Source organism: Bos indicus x Bos taurus, chromosome X (genome assembly GCF_003369695.1).
Source record: "Bos indicus x Bos taurus breed Angus x Brahman F1 hybrid chromosome X, Bos_hybrid_MaternalHap_v2.0, whole genome shotgun sequence".
In the NCBI taxonomy this organism is placed as follows: domain Eukaryota; kingdom Metazoa; phylum Chordata; class Mammalia; order Artiodactyla; family Bovidae; genus Bos; species Bos indicus x Bos taurus.
Window position 1 is genome coordinate 32072740 of NC_040105.1, and position 23868 is coordinate 32096607.

General features: G+C 37.5%; 1 protein-coding gene across 9 annotated transcripts in view; it reads right to left on the reverse strand.

Moving 5' to 3' along the window:
* The window catches only part of DMD (dystrophin), a 2656945-nt gene that overhangs the window by 1621694 nt on the left and 1011383 nt on the right, over positions 1-23868 (reverse strand). For all 9 annotated transcript variants that reach the window (XM_027533579.1, XM_027533577.1, XM_027533571.1 and 6 more), the window contains 2 exons: positions 1042-1230; positions 188-369 (listed from right to left, as the gene is read on the reverse strand). In XM_027533579.1, the coding sequence (XP_027389380.1) occupies positions 188-369; positions 1042-1230 (371 nt within the window). The remainder of the gene's footprint in view (positions 1-187; positions 370-1041; positions 1231-23868) is intronic.

Consider the following 23868-nt stretch of genomic DNA (forward strand, 5'->3'; position numbering starts at 1 on the left):
AGCTCCGCTTCAATTACAAAAGTGAAAACCACAATGTAATGGACATGAAAACCTAACCAAAATGCCCCTGAAGAGGAGTTGTGTACTTTAGGAAAAAACTGAGAATCCTAACTTAAGCAAGGGACTGCAACAAGATACTATTAAGACTCTAAAACTTGCTACTTATAGAAATTAAAAACAGACTTACTTGCTTTGTTTTTCCATGCTAGCTACCCTGAGGCATTCCCATCTTGAATTTAGAAGATTCATTTGTTCTTGCACTTCAGTTTCTTCATCTTCTGATAATTTCCCTGACCCAATCAGCTGACTCCCCAATTGGAGAACATTGCCAACCCGTCCCTGATGGGATGTCAAATCCATCATGTATCCCTGACAAAGAAAGAAGGTGATAAGAGTCAACATATTATGGGAATCATTATGGTTTTGAATCTCTCTTTTTTTTTTCGCAATTTTAAATTTGTAGCCCAGTTAAAGTTTATTCCCAGTAAAAGTAAATCCAATACTGTTTATAATATGAATTAATGGATATTAGTAGCTCAGGTCACCTTCTGCAGAAGCAGAGCCTGAGATCAGGACTTATATGCTAGTGATTTATCAAGAAAAAGATCCCCGGTAAGATCTGCAAGGGAGCAGAAGCAGCAGGAAACAGGAAAGGGGACGGGAGGAGGCCAAGTAAGTGTGTCATCCCAGGAGAAGTTTCAGACTGAGGGCGTAGTGCAGCCTGATATCCCCTAGGTACTCTGGAGTGTAAGTTCTATCTCAGCATTGACCTTGGCCCAAGACAAAGGAGCTGGCCTTTCATATTCCTATAGGAGCCTCTGGCAAAATCAAGTCTCAGCACCTTCAAAGTGTTATTCTCCAAAGGAAAACTTCCAAAGCCGCCTACTGGAAAGCCAAATGCATGAAGATTTATCTTGCTTCCATCTCAGAATAAACACTAAATTGCCAGAATACAAGGATCTTATAGAGTAACTGAGGAAAACAGACGGAATTATCATTATGCCATCTGCCCTATTTCATTAATCGATGTTTTGCTTTTACCTCGTGGGTATGAAACTGTTCTTTCACTTCTTCTACATCATTAGAAATCTCTCCTTGTGCTTGCAATGTGTCTTCGGCTGAAAGGAGCCATGAGAGTACTTCTTCTAAAGCTGTCTGGTAACTGTCCAGGTTTACTTCAGTCTCCATCAATGGACTGCCAAATGACTTGTCTTCAGGAGCTTCCAAACGCTGAACAATAAAACAAATTGGGTGTTATATAATTAGTATCTTTGCAGGCTGTTCCAATACATTAAATGATAAATCGAATGAAATATTTAAAATGCTAGAAACGTCCACTTGCATTATCAGAGACATGGACAGCAGACATACACAATAATGAGCCTGCATTTTAACATCCTCACAAATACATACACAGATTCTCAAATGGCAGTTGGAATCCACTTCAAATTAATATTTGATTAAAGTTCTCTGGATTACTATAAGGAGTGATTTGGTACATTATCTCTTAATGTTAAATGCCACAGATTTTCATCGATAGGCAAACTTTTTAATTCACATTTTGAGTCCTCTATATATACATTATTGGTATTATATTTATGTAATTTTTACAATGACAGTAAAGGAAACATCTCTTCCCAAGATCCCCTAATGAAATATTTCTGAAAATCTCCAGACCAGAAAAGTTATCAATAAGAAAATAAGTGAGGAAAAGGTATAATTAAAAAAAAATACTTCATTTATACATCTGAAACTTCTAATGGTAGAATGACTTCTATGAATTAAGCCTTTATTTCCAGAAGGTCATGGTTTAAATAATAAGTCATTATCTTAGGAAAAGCAAAATATAAAGTATTTGCTATCAAATTTATTTAGCAGGATGTCAGCTGAGATTCTCAACAGCTGTAATTTCTCCTGGGATCCTAAAGCTGAAAACCCTGGTTACAAAGTGTTCATAATTCTAAAGCAAAGATCCAGGCCACCTATGAAGGAATTGCTAAGAAGGGACCACAAAACTGTCCCACCCTCCTTCATCTACTACCAAGCTCTAAGGTATATAAGAGGAAGCAAAGAGACTGACTGAAGAAATCTGGTGAGAAGGATTCCTCTGGAGAGCAATGCATGTCTGTACCTTCCATCACCTCAAGCCAAGCAACAGAGACCTCAAGAGACCTATAGAGCAGACGGTACTTGACAGAATGGAATACTGACCTCTAAACCTGGCTGTGTGCTTGTGGAGATTCTAGAGCTATGGAAACCAGTACTACCAAGTGACAGGAGATAGTCCTTGGGATAACCTACGTGTCTGCTGCTTTAACCTTAAGGCAATTATCAATATTAAAAAATCAGAACAAATAGGAGCTTCTGCATAGCATGGTAGGTGGTTGGGCTTTAGAAATCCTGAGGAGGACCACACTCAAGAGGGTTTCCTGCTGAGGTAAGGGACATAGGCAAATAAAGTAGTCAGGGCAAAAACATTGGAAAAATATTTGGAGAGGAATCTTCTGAACACCCTAAAGATAGCAAGCAAGCACTGGGCCCTAATAAATGGGATTTTTGCAAAGGAAACAAATGGCAGTGTAGAACCACAAGAAGCTACTTGTTGGGGGAGGGAGGTCATGATCTTGCCTAGAGAAAATGCATCCTTCTGATGGTTCTTCTCTGCCATGTCTGCCTTGAATTTCCAGTCCCCAGCAATTCTGGGCTTTCTCTCCCACTGAGCTGCCAGCACCAACTTAATTGTGTTCTTCTGATAAATGCTCCAATTTTGAAACTTTAATATGATAAATTTCTTGAACTATTAAACCCTTTAGGATGAAAAAGCATAGAGGCAGTCTTTGGTGTAATATTTTCATCAAAGGATGCATTCATATCTGTTTCTAGAGAACTGGCAGCAATATGTCAGCCTGTGGAGTCAAAATTATCCAACTTCAGGATCTCAAACAGAATATAAGTGTTGGCAGAGAGCTAGTCGCATGGGCCCTCCCCAAGGTCAAGGCAAGTTCTGAAGGTCTTAGGGGTTAGAACAACCTCCATGATGTATTCCTTTCCTCTACCCCCAAATAATGTAAATAATAAATTAAAAGTCATCAGTAGGAGGAAGAAAGTCACAAAAAGATAGCCTGGGAAATGTGTATAGACAGAAATAGCCTCATGGTTGGAAAACTTGAGCAGTTTTACAATGCTCAAATGATCCTTGCTTGTTTTATCTGCTTCTTGACATTGCTGCCTTAAAATTCTTAATAATTCTATCCTTGAACTTGGGTTTTCTAAGTTCAATGGAGTGATAAAATATGCATATGAGCAGAGGACACAGATACATTATGTGTCTCTTCCCCATTTGCATATAGTGTTCCTGGTGTCCTCTGAGCCTAGAATTCTGGTGGAACCATAATATGTGGGAGCTGAGCAGACTCCCATTGAGTGCAAGTGTCTATGACTGAATGGCGGATGGCATTGACAGCCTCAGGAAATCATGGCTTCTGTTTGAACCAGAACTGTATTCCAAAGCAGAAATAAAGCAATACTAAAAAAAAAAAAAAAAAAAAAGAACCACCAACAAACCTAATCGTATCCTTTCATACTCATTTCTTTCCTGTGTTAGCCAACCATTTATGCTACAACTGATGACAGAGAAAGAAAGGGAAAGACAGGGCAAGATGATTCCTTTCCTTTCAACCCCTTCCTTATTTTTCAGTAAGCTGAAGGCACAGAACATAAGTAGAAAGTGCACCTATCAAGGAGTGAAATAAACACAGCTGAGTTAGTCATACAATGGTTTCACGTTAAGAATGAAATAGAGATGCATATATAAGCTTTGAAATACAAATTGTGCAATGCTGGTGATTCCGCTTAAGTTAAACGATCTTATATTTGCATTTACAACTGCAATTGCACAATATAACAATGGGCAGTAAAACTCACGCTAATACTTTAAAATTTTAATTTTCTTTACTCAGTATGATGTTGAATAGCAAATAAAAAACACGATGGCAAGTTGAGAGAAAGACCATAGAATAAAGGAAACAGCTTTATATTTTGGTCATTTGAACAGCACTTTCCTTCCTGCTTTTTTGAACAAGGGGCTCCAAATTTTATTTTTCACTGCATTGTACAAATCGGTAGCCCTGGGTGTAGGTGGGGGGAAAGTACAATCAAATCCTGGATGATGTGTCTTCCCTGGGTTATACGCGAGAAGAGACAGGACATTTATTATGAACAGTAGAAAGTGGTTATAAAACCCAGGGACTCTAGAGTCAATCAGTTTTTGGATCTTGACTTGGAGTCGAGGTCTTGTCACCCTGGTAGTTATTTAGCTGCATCATTAGCCTTAGCTTCCTCCTATGTAAAATGAGAACAATAATATAATACTTTCCTAAGATGCTATAAGAATTAAAGGAGAGTATATAAAGCGTTTGGCAGAATGCCTGAACCTGCATAAGAACCCAATACAGTAGCTGATAGCTCTAATTATTATTAGATTTTCTACACATAAGAACCATTTGGAAACATAGCCTGCTCAAAGGTTACCTTCTTAAGTCACTGTTCAAATTTCAAGGGCCAGAAAACTCCTATTTAAAAAAAATTACCTAGGAAACATCTAAGAGTAAACATCAATTAAATGAAACCTTTCTGAAACTGGAACCTCCACCTAGCTCCCATTTAAAAGTTCGGATATATGGCAAAACCAATACAATATTGTAAAGTTAAATAAAATAAAATTAAAAATAAATAAGTAAATAAAAGTTCTAAAAATTATTAACAATCTTGAGTTAAAATAATCTTCTGCAAATGATAAATTGCAAATGACACTATTACTCAAGTAACACAACACTATATTTTACCATTGCACAATTTAGATTAAAAAGTAAACACTTCATGATTTACTGATATTTACAGAGGCTTGAATTTTTGGAGAAAATTTTAGAAGGCAAATCTTTATACTCAAGGACATGCTGTCTAGCACTCATAAATTCTGAATCTAAAAGTTTTGTCTGAGGATATTCATAAAACAAAAACTTTGCAAAGACAGCCATATTAAATTCAAACAGATAACCTGTGTGAAATTACACGAATAACTCATCATTTATATCCATAAATCAATTATACATATATACTTGATTATGGTCAAAATTGTCAGTTAGGCTGTAAATAATTTTTTCTTTGTCTAGACCACTGTTTTTCAAATTTGTAAGTCATGATCCATCAGTGATTTTTAATCATTTCAGTGGGGATGACCAGGAATAGTCTATTTAAAAATAAAAAGAATAAGAATACTAGTCTGTATAATTTATATTAAGGACTAGACTGTTTTGTGATTTTCTGTTTTATATAAATATGTCTGTTAAATGTATATGCATGTTCTGCATCATGATGAAAAAAAATTATAGTTCATGGAACAAAACTGGAAATGATTCTAGAATTTCAGTACAAGTAAATCCTATGAAAGAAGAAATTTGCTGAATTCCACATTTGCACATTTGCAATAAAACCCTTGGAAGAACATCTTTATATTCATCTTTAAAACAGGATTTTGAAACAAACAAGGACACACAGAGAGGCTTGTGTTTTTGGTTTTAGTTTCTCAAAATATGTATTCATTGTCATACTGTTACATATTTGACCTTAGCCTGTGACTAATTCATACATATTACAGTAAAGAATGTTTCTTTTTAGGAAGCTTGATATTTGTTTTTTATTTAAAAAAAAAAGAGTGATGCGTAAGAGATACCAATCATTTCATGAATGGAAGTGCCAGTATCATCAACTAGAACTAATTTTTTCCCCTATGCTTTGATCTTATTTTAATTTCCATCTTTATAACAGTAGTTTATGTTTCTCTGCAGTACATTGGACAAATAATGATTCAGATGAGAGGCATAACAATGAATGGATGAAACAATTCTAGTTGTTTTCAAAATTAGGAACACTAAAATTTATTCAACATTATCCACATGCTCCAGAGGCTTAATTACTACCCTTTTGCATGAAGAATTACCAGAGATTGTTAACTACGTTCCTTGAAGATGTTGCTAATGCATAAAGGTGAAGGAGTAGAGAGGGGGGAAGTAAAGTAATGAGGAAAGACAAATGGGTATATGTATTAGTCCTGCAATGTCCAGGACAAATGTCTGGAAACTCATTTCCAGTGACAGAAATTGTCATAATAAAATGGAGAGTGATAGCCCTGATACTACTCCAGATGTAAATATTTTTTTAAAATCCAGTTTACTATCTATCTGACCTTGGGCAAGTTACTTAACTTCTCTGTGTCTCAGTTTCCCCATCTGTAAAACAAAGAAAATAAAACTATATCTCCATAGGACTGCTTAAAACATTATATGTGATGAGGCATATAAAATGCTCAGCATATTCTGGTTTCCAAGAAATGCTCTGTGATGCCTGTATTTGGGGACCAATGTTCATTGAAATGGCAAATGGTTTTTATGAGGAAACACAGTTGAATGAGCTGTGTGTATTTTTAGAAGCATGATTTTGGCAATTCAAACTGAGATAAGTCATCAAATGGCAACATATAGGTAGTGAAACCAGCAATCCAGCAAACCACAAAGCTCTTAGAAAAATAGCTGGGACTCTTCCAGAGGGCACAATCTATCACTGAGTGGTTTTATATTTCTGTTGAAACTCATCTATTTTGGCACCTTCCCCAAATTCAACCTTAAAATGTGCTATGAGTTTTAACCTAGATAAAAAACAGTTTTATTGTTCTTGAATGTATAAATGCTTCAAGTACATTTGAAAATGTTATCACTTAGCTCCTTTAAATGTGTCATACTTCGTTTTTATAGAGTCTCAAGTTAGTGCATGAATGGCGAATTGTTTGGTATATTCTATAATCTTTTTATCCTTCAGTGAAAGATTATTTGAAAGCTAAAGGATTACAGAGGGATAACCAAGTGGTTCTTTTACTAAATAATAGAGGAACAGTTCAGAGGAACCAGGATTAGTATCTGGAAATATTCTTGCCACATTTCCACTGTGTTTCCTCTGAGATATAACGTGTAAACCAGGGTATTATTCAAAGTATGAAAAATGATTACAGAAGTGATTTATGAGGAATTAATCCATCATGCAACACTGTACATGACACTCAGTCTAATGATGCCAGAAATAGGTAATTTTTAAAATTGCTTGTGCCTGAAATTCAGTTCAAAGAAAAGCCCTAATGAGGATTTAGGAAAAATTATGGCCTGCTGTATGGCAATATTAAAACAACAATCACAACAACAACAACTACACCTATAATAACAATAACAACAGTTGCCATTATTTACTGGGCGCTTAGTGTCAGTCAATTTGCTAAGCACTTAATGTGCATTCCATCATTTTTCACCACAGGTCAGGATGACAGAAAATAGCCGGATGAGGAAACAGGAGCAGAAAAATTGGTCACAAAGGTAATTGGCTGATCTAGTATTTAAAACTAGGATTTTCAGACTCTAAAACACACAACTTTAGCACAATTTGATAAATCTCTACTATGAAGAAACAGAATCAATGAAACAGTGCTTTTGCAAAATATCCTACTATGTGCTGCCTGCTTAGTCATGTCCAACTCTTTGCAACTCTATGGACTGTAGCCTGCCAGGCTCCTCTATCCATGAGTATTCTCCAGGAAAGAATACTGGAGTGGGTTGCCATGCCCTCCTCCAGTGGCTCTTCTCAACCCAGGGATCGAACCCACATCTTTTATGCTTCTGTTTTGGCAGGTGGGTTCCTTACCACTTGTGCCACCTAAGAAGCCAATATCCTAGTATAACTTATTTAAACGGAAATAAAAATGTATTTATAGCTAAGAGTGGTGATGGATGTTAACTAGACTTAGTGTGATAATCACTTTGCAATATATACATAAATCACATGTATACTGTGCATCTGAAACTAATTTGATGTTATATGTTAATTATATCAATAAGTAAAATTATTAGATGAAGTGATATTCTAGATTCATAAATAAATATACAAGCAACTCCTGCAGCTCAATTCTAGAAAAATAAACGACCCAATCAAAAAATGGGCCAAAGAACTACACAGACTTTTCTTCAAAGAAGACTAAAAGATGGCTAACAAACACATGAAAAGATGCTCAACATCACTCATTATCAGAGAAATGCAAATCAAAACCACAATGAGGTACCATTTCCTGCCAGTCAGAATGGCTGCGATCCAAAAGTCTACAAGCAATAAATGCTGGAGAGGGTGTGGAGAAAAGGGAACCCTCTTACATGGTTAGTATGCAAACTAGTACAGCCGCTATGGAGAACACTGTGGAGATTCCTTGAAAAACTGGAAATAGAACTGCCATATGACCCAGCAATCCCACTGCTGGGCATACACACCGAGGGAACCAGAAGGGAAAGAGACACATGTACCCCAATGTTCATCGCAGCACTATTTATAATAGCAAGGACATGGAAGCAACCTAGATGTCCATCAGCAGATAAGAAAGCTGTGGTACATATATACAATGAAGTATTACTCAGCCATTAAAAAGAATACATTTGAATCAGTTCTAATGAGGTGGATGAAACTGGAGCCTATTATACAGAGTGAAGTAAGCCAGAAAGAAAAACACCAATACAGTATACTAATGCATATATATGGAATTTAGAAAGATGGTAATGATAACCCTGTAAGTGAGATGGCAAAAGAGACATAGATGTATAGAACAGTCTTTTGGACTCTGTGGGAGAGGGAGGGAGATGATTTGGGAGAATGGCATTAAAACATGTGTAATATCATATAAGAAACGAATCACCAGTCCAGGTTTGATGCAGGATACAGGAAGCTTGGGGCTGGTGCACTGAGATGACCCAGAGGGATGGTATGGGGAGGGAGGTGGGAGGGGGGTTCAGGATGGGGAACACGTGTACACCCGTGGCGGATGCATGTTGATGTATGGCAAAACCAATACAATATTGTAAAGTAAAAAATAATAATAATAATAATAATAATAATAAAAAATAATAACTTCAAAGATTAAAAAAAATTATTGAACTACCATTCTAACTCAAATCTCCTTCATCACCTGGGAAGGATTATAATTTCAAATTATTATAGGAACCGTATTGCAAGCTATTATATGCCAAGTATATAAGATGTGTCCATTTATATTTTTAAAATTATTTTGTATTCGGGTATAGCCAGTTAGAGACAATGCTGTGATAGTTTCAGGTGAACAGACAAGGGACTCGGCCATACATATACATGCATCCATTCTCCCCCAAACTCCCCTCCCAAGATGGGTCCATTTAAAGAAAGCTAAAAGGAGTTGATAAGTTGACCAAAGTTATTTCTATTCAGAGCACAGTTCAGCTGAGCAACTTTGCCTTTTTCTTAAATTACTTTTTTTCTTGTGATCATCTCTACAAATTCAGAGTCAATGGTTTTGAAACTACTAAGAAAACACCTGGACCCCATTTTGTTGGTGAATCAGAAATCAGGTGTAAAGTTCAAAATGATGCCTTCAAGACACAGACACCAAAATCATACAGAAGACGGGGACAGCAGAAAGGCAAGCATGTGACACAGCCCAGGTGGTGAAGCAGACTCTCTTTTATAAGATGGAGGAAGCTGAGCAAAAATAAAGCTGACATCAGTATTTCCCACAAGAAGGCATGTGCCACATCCACTCCTTGAACCCTAGACCCTCTACAGTTACTATTACTTGTCCGTGATTTTCGATATCAGCAAAGTTGGTGTTGTTCACTATTACAGACTGTCTTACAGAAATGCAATGTGATGCTTAGATGTTCTGTTTAAGAACAGTATATCAACTGTACAGACGTGTGTTAGACACGTGTATATTTACATTAAAAAAATCTCATTCAAAAACCTATTTTAAAAATGGATCTGGAATCTAAAGTGTTCACCTTGGTACCTAGAAAAAACTAGCCACTGCAAAGACTGCTAGTCCTTCAGTATCTATTCTTCTCCATTTTTGTTTTTATAGTCACAGACAGTTGAGGGGACTCTTTGGCTACCCAGAATATAAACCATGGTTCCCAGCCTCTCCTCTAATTAGGTGTGGCATGTCACCAAATATTGGCCAGAGTGCTAGGATGTGTGTGACTTCTCAGTCAAGACCTGAGGAGAACAGATAGATCCTCCTTTTGGTCCTTTTCTACTTCCTGCACACCATGATGCAGACGTGGGGCTGAGCTATCCTTGATCATGGGGATGCAGGTGGTTGCTAGGGGATGAAAGAACAACGAGACAAAAGGACCTTGGTCTCTGAATGATCAGGGTTCTCCTCTGAAGCCTGGATCACTCACATCTAGCCAGTTAAGATAAACAGTTCTGAAAGAGAAATAAACTTATTTCTTAGATAATCTATCACTAAATTGTGTCTTGGTTACCTCCATAAAAATCCACAGCCCCTCTAACACACTACCATGCCCTAAGTTTCTAAGGTATGAGACTTTACCATAAAAATATAGATATTTATAAGAGCTAGCATATGATTCTAAAATAAATTTTCTATAGTAAAATCCTATGTCTGTCTGATAATACATCTTCCCAAAAACACACTCTCAGTGAAAGCCATGGTTCATTTTCCTTCATCATTTTCAATCCATACACCTTTCATTTTTTTCCAATTAATGGAGATATAACTGATACAGAATATTCTGTAAGTTTAAGGTGTACAATGTGTTGAGTTGATGCACTTCTATACTGTACTACGTGTATGCATGCTCAGTCATGTCCTACTCTTTGTGACCCTATACGGACAGTAGCCCACTAGGCTCCTCTGTTCAAGGTATTTCCCAGGCAAGAATACTGGAGTGGGTTGCCATTTCTTTTTCCAGTGGATCTTGCTAACCCAGGGATCAAACCCCTGTCTCCTGCATTGGCAGGAGGATTCTTTACCACTGTGCCACCAGGGAAGCCTATATTGCACTATAGCTTTAGCTAATTCCTCCATCATGTAACATACTTACCATATCTCTGTTTGTGGTGAAGACATTTAAGATCTACTCTCTTAGCAACCTTCAAGTATAGAACACAGTATGTGCCTTTAAATACTACACAAGCCCTTATGTTCTACGAAAACAGAGACCTTGCCTCCACATGTAATGGAAGAGACAGCACAAAAATAACTAATAAATATTCACTGAATTAAATTGTTGATATTTATTTATAGTTGATATTTATCAATCATTTATCATTAAAACTTGTTTGTTCTTCTAATTTATGTTTCATATAAAATATGTTTTAACCAACTCGTTTCACATGCAAGCAAACAAATGCTCAAAATTCTCCAAGTTAGGCTTCAATAGTATGTGAACCAAGAACTTCCAGATGTTCAAGCCGGATTTAGAAAAGGCAGAGGCACCAAATTGCCAACATCCGTTTGATCACAGAAAAAGCAAGAGAATTCCAGAAAAACATCTACTTCTGCTTCATTGACCACACTAACGCCTTTGACTATATGGATCACAAGTGGAAAATCCTTAAAGAGACGGGAATACCTGACTACCTTACCTGCCTCCTGTGAAACCTGTATGCAGGTCAAGAAGCAACAGTTAGAATTGGATATGGAACAATGGACTGGTTCAAAATAAGGAAACAAGTATATCAAGGCTGTAAATTGTCACCCTGCTTATTTAACTTAAACACATAGAGTACATCATATGAAATGCCAGGTTGAATGAAGCACAAGCTGGAATCAAGATTGATGGAAGAAATATCAAGTCTCAGATATGTAGATGACACCACCCTTATGGCAGAAAGTGAAGAGGAACTAAAGAGCCTCTTGATGAAGGTGAAAGAGGAAAGTGAACAAGTTGGCTTAAAGCTCAACATTCATAAAACTAAGATCATGCCATCAGGTCCCATCACTTCATGGCAAATTGATGGGGAGACAATGGAAACAGTGAGAGACTTTATTTTGGGGGCTCCAAAACCACCGCAGATGGTGACTGCAGCCATGAAATTAAAAGACGCTTGCTCCTTGGAAGAAAAGCTGTAACAATAGACAGTGTATTAAAAAGCAGAGACATTACTTTGCTAACAAAGGTCCGTCTAGTTAAAGCTATGGTGTTTTTAGTAGTCATGTATGGATGTGAGAGATGGACCATAAAGAAGGCTGAGCGCCAAAGAATTGATGCTTTTAAACTGTGGTGTTGGAGAAGACTCTTGAGAGTCCCTTGGACAGCAAGGAGATCCAACCAGTCCATCCTAAAGGAGTAAGTCCTGAACATTCATTGGAAGGACTGATGCTGAAGCTGAAACTCCAATACTTTGGCCACCTGATGCAAATAGCCGACTCATTGGAAAAGACTGCGATGCGGGGAAAGACTGAAGGCAGGAGGAGAAGGGGACGACAGAGGACAAGATGGTTGGATGACATCACTGACTCAATGTAAATGAGTTTGAGTTCTGGGAGATGGGGAAGGACAGAGAAGCCTGGCAGGCTCTAGTCCATGGGGTCGCAAATAGTCGGATACTGCTAAGTAACTGAACAACAACAAACCAACTATCATGTTTTAAAAAACAGGAGCATCATGGTAGCATATATCCATGATTTTTAAATCTGAGATTAACATACACACTACTATATATAAATCAGATAACCAATAAGCACCAACTGTACAGCACAGGGAACTGTGCTCAACATTTTGCAGTAACATATAAGGGAAAAGAATCTTAGCCAAATATATATGCATGTCTGACTCACTTTATTGTACACGTTGAAACTAACACATTATAAATCAACTCTACTCGATTAAAAAAAATGTAATACATTGTAATGATAGAATAAAGGGGGGAAAAAACAGATGATCATTTCTACTGATGTAGAAAAACGTTCAACAATTTCCAACACCCTTTCATGACAAAAACGCACAACAGTCTCGGAATAGTAAAGAACTTTCTCAACCTGATAAAAGATATTAAAAAAAAAACCATGTATGTACTTCTTTCCAATATTTCTTTTAATAATTTATGTGTTCATTAATTCCTTTTCTATGGCAAAGTCTCTTAACCCTAAGGAAGTTTAGAAATAAATAACAAAGGATTTAAATAGAAACAAAATATCCAATAAAATACCCAATAAACAAAACAAAAAACCCAATAAAGAAGATATCAATAAAAAAATAAAGTTTACAATCAATTTTTGGATAAATATCAATAAACAACTATGAGAAACAACTTTCTCCAAAATTAACTTGGTAGTTCATGAAGGATTTCCAGTGTAGTTATTTTTTGCACACATTAAATCATATAACTCTTACAACCATCCATAGAGGGGCCCATTTTCCAGATGAGGAAAACTTGAGCTCACACCAAAAGATGCTTGAGGACAAATCAGACTCCCTACATTCCTTCTTGTCATTCTGAAGGGCTGGAGGAATATTATAAGATCCACAGATTCCAAAGAAGGAAGATGAACTCTGTGATATTTTTTGGTATGTTTCAATAATTTTAAAAGTCAATATTTGGTTGGAATTCATATAAGCTTGGAATTCAAACAATCAGGGATTTTCTAAAAGTAATTTTAAAATAAGACAGTTACAAAATGTCTAAGAAGACCAAATCAATTCCTAATGTTATTTTCCTCGACTCGATCTTACCTACTTTAAAGTAGGCCTAATGCAAATATACCAAGTCTTACTTATTTTAATCAGTCTTTTATAAATATCTAAAACAAATATGATTCACTGGATGATACTGAGCTGAAAAGAATTCATAAGCATATTGCTTTAGGCAAATGATTTTTTACTTACCAAAATTTTTGAAAACGGGCTCATTATTTTCCAAGTTTGTATGTATTTATATAAATAAATTATATAAAATTTATATAAAGTTCCAGTTATAAATAACATCTCCCCCAAAAGACTACTGTCAATAGAGTTTACTATAACATACAGAGAATGCTCAATAGTGAGCTATGAAAGAAATTAACCATTATGTGTTTCCATGGAGCCATTGAAAACTTCTTGCTTTATTTAGCAGAGTATTCTTAGCTATTTATTCATTTGTTCAACAAGTTATCAGATTAGATTCCACCAAAATACACAAACCTGACTACAGCTGTACTCATCCTAGCCTCCTCGTTTCGTATTTCAATGGAGAATCTTACTCTATTATATAATCCAAGGATGCTTAAACCTTAAACTTTTGCTGTCAAGGGCCAGATAGTGAATACCTCCAATATTGCAGCCCGCTGCAGGCCAGCTGCACCTCCTCAGCTCCGTCACTGCAGACTGCAGCACAAAAGCAGATGTAGACAACACAAAAGTGAATGAGTCTGGAGGTGTTCCAATCAAACTTTGAAGTACAAAAAACAGGTGTCAGACTGACTTAAACCCTTAACATGCAGTTGCCTTTGCTTGATAATTTGCTTCCTATATGAAATGTCTTATGTTCACAGACTCAAGAATTTCTAACAGTTAATTATCTCTTCTCCCACCAACCTCTCCCCCTCAAACTGACCCTACTGGGTGGCTCTGCCACTCCACTGAAGGACCAAGCCAGCCTCCTCTAAAACCTCACTGCCCTCCCAGGCCCCACCCCCACTCCTGTGTGCAGCAGAGTCTCAAAGGCATCACTGTGCACAGAACCAGTGCCTGCCTTCAGGAAACTTCAATTTGGTCTCACTTTAGAGTCAGGAGATGGTGATGGACAGGGAGGCCTGGCGTGCTGCAGTTCATGGGGTCGCAAAGAGTCAGACATGACTGAGCGACTGAACTGAACTGAACTGAAACCTTTAAAATTCCTGAGCCTCTAGAATTTATAAGCAGTGTGTGCTTGGCAAAGTTATTTCATTTCAGACTCCGGGTACACACCTGAAAATGGATATGATTATATTAACTTGGTGCGTGTAAGGCTTCAGATAATATACAGAGTTTTTAGCAACATTCAGCGTCACCCTTCCCATCCAACCTTTATAAAGTCACTGCCATTGCCTCATTGTTCTTATTTTGTACAACACAGAATACAGAGGTAAAAAGTAACATCAACAAAGGGGAGTTTGCTTTTACTTAAATTCTAGGTTATAAAAAATAATAACCTAATTCAACATACTTTGGCCAAACAGGTAACTTCCTCAAATACACTGGTTATTTCTACTTCTTTTAGGTACACCAGCTACTTGAATTATGCCATCTCCTTGCATATATATCATTTAAATTCCTTGGGTTTTCTCTTTATTTAATTTTCATGCTTTTCATCTCCTGTCCTTGTTCCTAGAAGGTTGGTGTGGTATATCTTTCAGAAAAACCCTCATGGTGCATTAAATGTAACCTCCATGGGTATAGAGTTTTGTTTGTTTTGTTCACTACAGTGTCTGACAAATAGTAGAACATACTAAATCTTTGTTGAATAAAACAGTGAATCTCCTAGTGCCTACCAGGTAATAATTTTCCATCTTACTTTATATTAATATTAGGGCATTTTTCATAAGTCAGTTAGACCAAAGATATTGCATCTTTCCACATCAGAGCAGAGAGAAGAAACAGCATACCTCACTTCTATTGAAAGCATCTACTGCCTGTAGATTTTGTCTCCCTGTTCTCTTCAAGGAAAGAAAGAGATCCTTTGTTTAAGGCCTTGAGAGCTTGACATTTATAAGGAAAATGCAAATGATATTAAGCCCTGGGAAGACTCTGGATAGATTTCATTATCAGCCACAAATCCTGCTCTCTGCCTCAAGCCAAGTAATAAGGCCCGAAGCAGTCCTCTGTCCTGCTCCTGTAGGTAGGTTAGTCAGCTGAGGGCAACGGGCACTTCTTCCATTTTATCACTGGCTCCTAACAATAATGTGGCTGCTTCAAGGTTTACATTGCAGGGTCTCACTGACCATGAAAGCTCTTAATCTGAAGGTGTAGAGAACTGAGAAGAGTATACAAAGGCTCACTGTATCTGAGAGAAATAAAAGGTGTGAAACCTTTTGACAAGTTTTCAATCTCTTGATGTGCGAACATTTCTTTTCACATCTTGGAATGAACGACTCAAAAGTCAGATTTAGGGAAGATACTGTAAGAGGATTTAAGGGTATATATGTGTATATTATACAATGAGGCAGTGGAAAACATAAGGAGGAGTGCTAAACAGATCCCCAAGTGAGGGTGACATAGAAAATGTATGTAGACGTATGTGGGGACTTTCCTGGTGGTCCAGTGGTTAAGAATCTGCCTTTCAATGCAGACACAGGCTCAATCTCTGGTTGCAGAACTAAGATCCCACATGCCTTGGAGCAACTAAGCCTGCGCACTGCAACTAACAAGCCCATGTGCTCTAGAGCCCGAGTGCCATACTAGAGAAGGCCACGCACCACAGTGAAAGATCAAGCATGCCACAACTAAGACCCAAAGCAGCCAAATAATTTTTTTTTTAAAAAAAGGCATATGTGTGCCTTAGTCTAAAAAAATAAATTCTATTATTATTAAAATGACTTGTTCTTTTATCTTCAACAGTTTGGTTGAAAGCTGTCTGGCAAATGACAGCTTTCACAATTTCACATTCACTTCTTTTTCATTCCTAGTGACATCAACCAGGAGCTTTTCTGCCCTCCTGGGACATCTGACAGTATCTGGAGGCAGTTTGAATCATCACTGCTGGGGGTGGAGAGTACTGCTGACTTTGAGGACATCTAGTGGGTAGAGGCCATTGCTATACATTCTACACTGCACAGCTCAGCAGCAGCATAAGGAAATACTATCACCATCCACCTCCCTGCCACAAAAACATGATCAGGCCCCGAATGTCAAGACCAACACTGTGAGAAACTCTGCTAAAACAACGCAAGGATTACATAAATGACATGCTCTGCAAATTGACTCCTTCTCATCTATCTTCAGCTTGTTTCAACCCAACTCAAGAATAGTTGTGACATTTCTACGAGTGTCTTACTCTTACATGCAATAAACATGGGTAATTTTAATCTTAGAATACAGTCCCAAATTCACACCCTATCATTTAATAGTCTCAGATGTTTTCCTCCATTCTCCCTTTCACAGCTTTCAGTTCAGTTCAGTTCAGTCGCTCAGTCATGTCCCACTCTTTGCGACCCCATGAATCATCACACCAGGCCTCCCTGTCCATCACCAACTCCTGGAGTTCACTCTAACTCATGTCCATCAAGTCGGTGATGTCATCCAGCCATCTCATCCTCTATCGTCCCCTTCTCCTCCTGCTCCCAATCCCTCCCAGCATCAGGGTCTTTTCCAATGAGTCAACTCTTTGCATGAGGTGGCCAAAGTAGTGGAGTTTAAGCTTCAGCATCAATTCTTCCAATGAACACCCAGGACTAATCTCCTTTAGGATGGACCAGTTGGATCTCCTTGCAGTCCAAGGGACTCTCAAGAGTCTTCTCCAACACCACAGTTCAAAAGCATCGATTCTTCGGCACTCAGCTTTCTTCACAGTCCAACTCTCACATCCATACAACACCACTGGAAAAACCAAAGCCTTGACTAGCCGGGCCTTTGTTGGCAAAGTAATGTCTCTACTTTTGAATATGCTATCTAGGTTGGTCATAACTTTCCTTCCAAGGAGTAAGCGTCTTTTAATTTCATGGCTGCAATCACCATCTACAGTGATTTTGGAGCCCCCCAAAAAATCTTGTGGTTAGGTGCTCCCCATTCTACACTATGCTCTAATATATAATGCGTTTTTTCACCCTCTAAACTATTATAGAATTTATAAATAGAACACAAGTATAATACATTGAGTGTTTACTATTTGTAAGGGGTGCTGCAAGCACACCATTACACTACCTAATTTAAAATTACAACATAAGGAATGTTTACTGTCTACAAATAGAAAAACAAGAGAGTTCCAGAAAAATATCTTCTTCTGCTTTACTGACTACACCAAAGCCTTTGACTGTGTGGATCACAACAAACGGTGGAAAATTCTTAAAGAGATGGGAATACCAGACCACCTGACCTGCCTCCTGAGAAATCTGTATGCAGGTCAAGAAGCAGCATTTAGAACCACACATGGAACAACAGACTGGTTCCAAACAGGAAAAGGAGTATGTCAAGGCTGTATACTGTCACCCTGCTTATTTAACTTATATACAGAGTACATCAAGAGAAATGCTAGACTGGATGAAACACAAGCTGGAATCAAGACTGCCAGGAGAAATATCAATAACCTCAGATATGCAGATGACACCACCCTTATGGCAGAAAGTGAAGAGGAACTAAAAAGCCTTTTGATGAAAGTGAAAGAGGAGAGTGAGAAAGTTGGCTTAAAACTCAACATTCAATAAAAGAAGATATGGCATCCAGTCCCATCACTTAATGGCAAATAGATGGGGAAACAGTGGAAACAGTGAGAGACTTTTTGGGCAGGGGGCTCCAAATTAACTGCAGATGGTGACTGCAGCCACGAAATTAAAAGACACTTGCTCCTTTGAAGAAAAGGTATGACCAATCTAGACAGCATATTACAAACCAGAGGCATTACTTTGCCCACAAAGGTCTGTCTAGTCAAAGCTATGTTTTTTCCAGTAGTCATGTATGGATGTAAGAGTTGGACTATAAAGAAAGCTGAGCACCAAAGAATTGATGCTTTTGAATTGCGGTATTGGAGAAGACTCTTGAGAGTCCCTTGGACTGCAAGGAGATCCAACCAGTCCATCCTAAAGGATATCAGTCCTGAATATTCATTGGAAGGACTGATGCTGAACCTGAAACCCTAACATTTGGCCACCTGATGCAAAGAACTGACTCACTAGAAAAGACATTGATGCTGGGAAAGACTGAAGGCAGGAGGTGAAGGGGACAACAAAGGATGAGATGATTGGATGGCATCACCTACTTGATGGAAATGAGTTTGAGCAAGCTCTGAGAGTTGGTGATGGACAGGGAAGCCTGGCGTGCTGCAGTCCATGGGGTCACAAAGAGTCAGACATGACTGAGTGACTTAACTGACTGACTGTCTACATTTTACAGGAAGGATACTTGATATATAGGGGTTAGAAACTTGCCCAAAGTCACCATTAATAAAGAGCAGAGATGGGAAACAACTCAGTATCTGTTTCATAGAAGCCTGTAATTTTAACTAAGTTACCTCACATATGTTTAATAACTTAAAAGGGAAAAATATTTCCCGGAGATAGCTAGATTGGTAAAATTGCATTTAAAAATCAAACTGTAGTACTGTACCACACTTTATGTGAATGTAATGATGACATGCCTTTCACATACCCAGGAACCACTGATAGAATTCTTTGATTCATCCAGTCTGTCTCTCCCCTAGACCCTTCTATGAATAATTTCATATGTTTAAAATATGATTGGCTTTGGTGTACAATTTCTGTATTCTCAACAGATAACTTGTTCATGTAAAGATTTTTAAATATTTACAATGGGCTTGTTTAGTGAAATGCCCTAAAATTTACTGATACACTCAAATTTTTAATCACCACATAAAATTATGGATACTATAAAATATGTAATGATAATATCACTGGGATTTTTCAGTTGATATATAATCATACTTGGAGCATACATCAAAATCTAAAAAATGCCTATTGGCATATTTCAAATTGTTTGCTCTACTCTGGGAAATAGGAAGGGAAATAAAAGGGATAAAAATGCTTTCTTTGTTCACATACTGAGATAATCAATACTATAAAACAATTTTTCATTTTGTTTAAATACTCTTGAGTAGTGTCAACTATCATCTTCTTGATTTGTATAACTCCTGGAAATTTTCTACAAAATCACTACTTATTCTATTGAAAGGTATTTTTTAATATATTGGCCTTATTTCATATCACACTAGGAAGGAAACAGAATTATCGCCACAACACAAATTAAAACCTGAGTATTAAAATATAGCAGCAATTAAAAACTTTAAAGTGAAGATGAATTAAAAACATGCAAATGAGCAGGAAAGGAAGGTCAAGTATGTCTTTGTTCTGGGGAAACTATAAATCAGGAAGAGGAAATTCACTGAAGCTAGACGGGAGATAGTCACAAATGTGTTTAGAACCTTCTGATTTAGAAATCCTGGGATGCAGCTCAATCTGACCTATAAAGCTTTTTGGATAATCAAATTGTGCCTAGGCCTGAAGGTACACACATGACATTTGCTTAAAACAATTCTGATTGCCTTGTAAACCTCTTTTACAACGTTATTAACACGCGCTGCTCCATATACTTGGTCACCATTGCTTATTTCTGCCACTGTCCCAGAAGAACCATAAACTGCCAATTATCCAGGGAGTAGTTTATCAGAGTATGGATTATCTGGAGCTCTTATTCCTCTTCCATTTGGCCTTTTCACAGCTCATTAGCACCTCAACAAGGAAGTTAAGGCTAAAGAAGGAAAGGCTGCCGAATTTCAAAATAATGAAATTTGCTCCCTGTCAGCAGCATATACAGCAAAAACATTTAGAAATGCCAGAAAAGTTAACCAAAATGGGATCCACAAAGATATTTAATGTATAAAATGGCAGTGTGTCTTGACTGATGTTTTCTCCAACTATATTGTCTGAAATATTGACTAAACTGACTGGAGGTTTTGGCATCCCACCGGACTCAGAGCCCTTTGCTTTTTGGATATAACAGGCCACCTTTAGAGATATCACTTGCCAGTGAGCAATACATAACACTCATTGCCAATATATTGACCATTTTTTTAGCGTGAAGATGAGAAATTGAAAATCAGTTTTCCAGAGGAAGATTTATGACTCAATAGTTACTTGGGGTAGAAAAGAGTGTGCCTGGTGGACAGAGCTAAAAAGTTCCTTGTTTAGTTTTAGGCTGACCTGTACATTTGATGCCACCAGCATTCCTGACTGTCCTCTAGGGAAAGAAAACCATTTGAGGTAAAGCACAATTACACTTGATGGCTAAATGAGTTTGCCTTGGGTTCTTGTGGAATCTAATAGTTTTATGACAGATATATAAGCACACATTTTTTCCACAGGACAAATACTGATTTTTCTTTATCAATATAAATGTCTATGTATCAAATACAGGCTAAAATAAAAGAACCTAATGCATAGTTCAGAAAAAGTTATTTAAGATAGGGAATGACATAGAGGAAACAAATCTTTAAAATGTATTATACACACACACACACACATAGGTTTTAACAGTGATGTCTGTAATATTTTTACATCATTAAAAATAAAACATACAGAAAAGATTAAAAGAACTTCCTTTCTATTCATCACACACTCGATCTCTTATGACTGATTCTCTTCCTCAACTTTTTAATTCAGCTATCACTATTTAAGGACCAGTGAAATGTGGGTTTAATGAAATATAAAAGTGCTGACTATACTAATATAGACCTTAATGAAACTGAACTTTCTCAGGAGGCAACACTTATCACCCAAAACACAGCATGAACAATGTATACAAATGCATAACCAAATTCACGTCAAGTTCATGAGACAACAGTTTAAATTTCAAGTCACCAATCTGGTACTTAAAAAGAAATTCATGGGTAGAATCAACAGATTTAAAATTCAATGTATTTTTCTTTCACAGGAAATATCAGATCAAGCCAAAATGCTATTTTATTGCCTGTTGGAAAAGGAATTTTTTTCAAAACATTACCCAAAAAATATAGACGTTATTTAAAAACAATTATAATCAAATGCTTCAATCATAATCTAGACTACACATACATATGTATATCCTTGTTTTTGGAAGAAATAAGGAACTCAGAAAATTAAATCTCTTCTATTTTCTATTCATTATAGGTAATATATCCTTAAACATAGAAATTGTAATGCCACAGTCCTTATTATTTTGCTTTTTAATAAGTAAGATATTCACAGTGAACCAGTAAACTTATCTTTGTCAAGTCATTCTCAACTAATAATACTGAAAACTTTATGATTTGTCATAGTTCAGTTCAGTTCAGTCGCTCAGTCATGTCTAACTCGTTGCAACCCCATGAACCGCAGCATGCCAGGCCTCCTTGTCCATCACCGACTCCTGGAGTCCACCCAAACCCATGTCCATTGAGTTGGTGATGCCATCCAACCATCTCATCCTCTGTCGTCCCCTTCTCCTCCTGCCCTCAATCTTTCCAAGCATCAGGGTCTTTTCAAATGAGTCAGCTCTTCGCACGAGGTGGCCAAAGTATTAGAGTTTCAGCTTCAACATCAGTCCTTCCAGTGAACACCTAGGACTGATCTCCTTTAGAATGGACTGGTTGGATCTCCTTGCAGTCCAAGGGACTCGAAAGAGTCTTCTCCAACACCATAGTTCAAAAGCATCAATTCTTCAGTGCTCAGCTTTCTTTATCAGCTTTCTTTATAGTCCAACTCTCACATCCACACATGACCACTGGAAAAACCATAACCTTGACTAGATGGACCTTTGTTGACAAAGTGACATCTCTGCTTTTTAATATGCTGTCTAGGTTGGTCATAACTTTCCTTCCAAGGAGTAAGCGCCCTTTAATTTCATGGCTGCAGTCACCATCTGCAGTGATTTTGGAGCCCAGAAAAATAAAGTCAGCCACTGTTTCCACAGTTTCCCCATCTATTTGCCATGAAGTGATGGGACTGGATGCCATGATCTCATGATTTGTCATAAAGTTGTTATAATTACATATTTGCCAGGTAGAGGAACAATTAGCAAAACAGATTATATATATTCAATACATCACACCTTTATTCATTTTGTAGAGAAGGGCTCTGAAAGCATATGAAATTCTGACTCTACCATGTTTTAGTGATTCTTCAACAAATACTGATATTTACTGAGCAACTACTAAGGGTCAGGCACTATTCCAGGCAACAGTGATACAGTCATACACAAAATTGACAAAAATCCTGCGGATTTTTGTGGAACTAACCCTATTAGGGGAGGCATGCTAAACAAATTAAATAAGTAAATTTGAAGCTGGCAAGTGCTATGGAGAGAAATAATGGAAGAAAGGGGAATAAGAAATGTTAAAGAAAGAGGGGGACACAGGGGATTTAATTTAGGAAGTTCAGGGAAAATATCACTGAGTGCCATTTGAGAAAAAAGGACTTAAAGATGTGAGAGGTAGTCGTGTGACTATGTAGGGGGCACATGCCTAGAGGCAAAGGCATGGAGTCTAGGATGGTTTCAGTAGAATGGGAGATGGCAAGAATTGTGGATGAGAAGGCCAAAGAAGGGATGAAGCAGGGAGAGGGAGGTGACTGTGTACGGACTCAGAACACAGCAGGGCCACATTTCACTCCAAGTGTGTGACTAGCCATTGGAGGATTTTCAGCAGCAGTGTGACGGGATCTGGCTTCCATTTTAAGAGGACCCTCTAATAGACAAAGTGAATGCAGGTAAGGCAAGGGCCAAGGTAAGCAGACCAGCTGAAAAGAGTATTTCAACAATCCAGACCAGATATGATGGGGGGACAATGGAGGTGGTGAGAAGTGGCCAGATTCTGGATACAGATTGGGCATGGTGACCTGGCATAATTTTCTGAGCAATAATATAAGGGGTGAGAAAGAGGGAGACTAAGTATTTAGCTAGGGCAACTGAAAGTGTGGAGTTGCTACTTACTGGGCTAGGAAGGATTGAAGATGAATCAGATTTGGGGGTTAGTTGATTCAGTTTTGAAAATGTTCAGTTTGAATTGACTAGGAATGAGTTACTGAACTGTGCATCCAAGCTTGGAGCTGAGCAGAAAGTTCTGAGCTGGGTGAAACATTTGGGAGGCAGTCAACCTGCAGATGGTATTTGATAATAGGATACTAGATGATGTCATCAGAGAAATGACTGTGGTCTAAGAATTGAGCTCTGGTTACTGTCATCCTTTAATTCTGAATCATATTAAATCGTTAAACATCCACAATGCATACACTGATATGACCATATGTGTATTAATTTTGTGGACTGTGAGTGAAGAATATTTTCCTTTCCCTCAGTTTTACAAGTG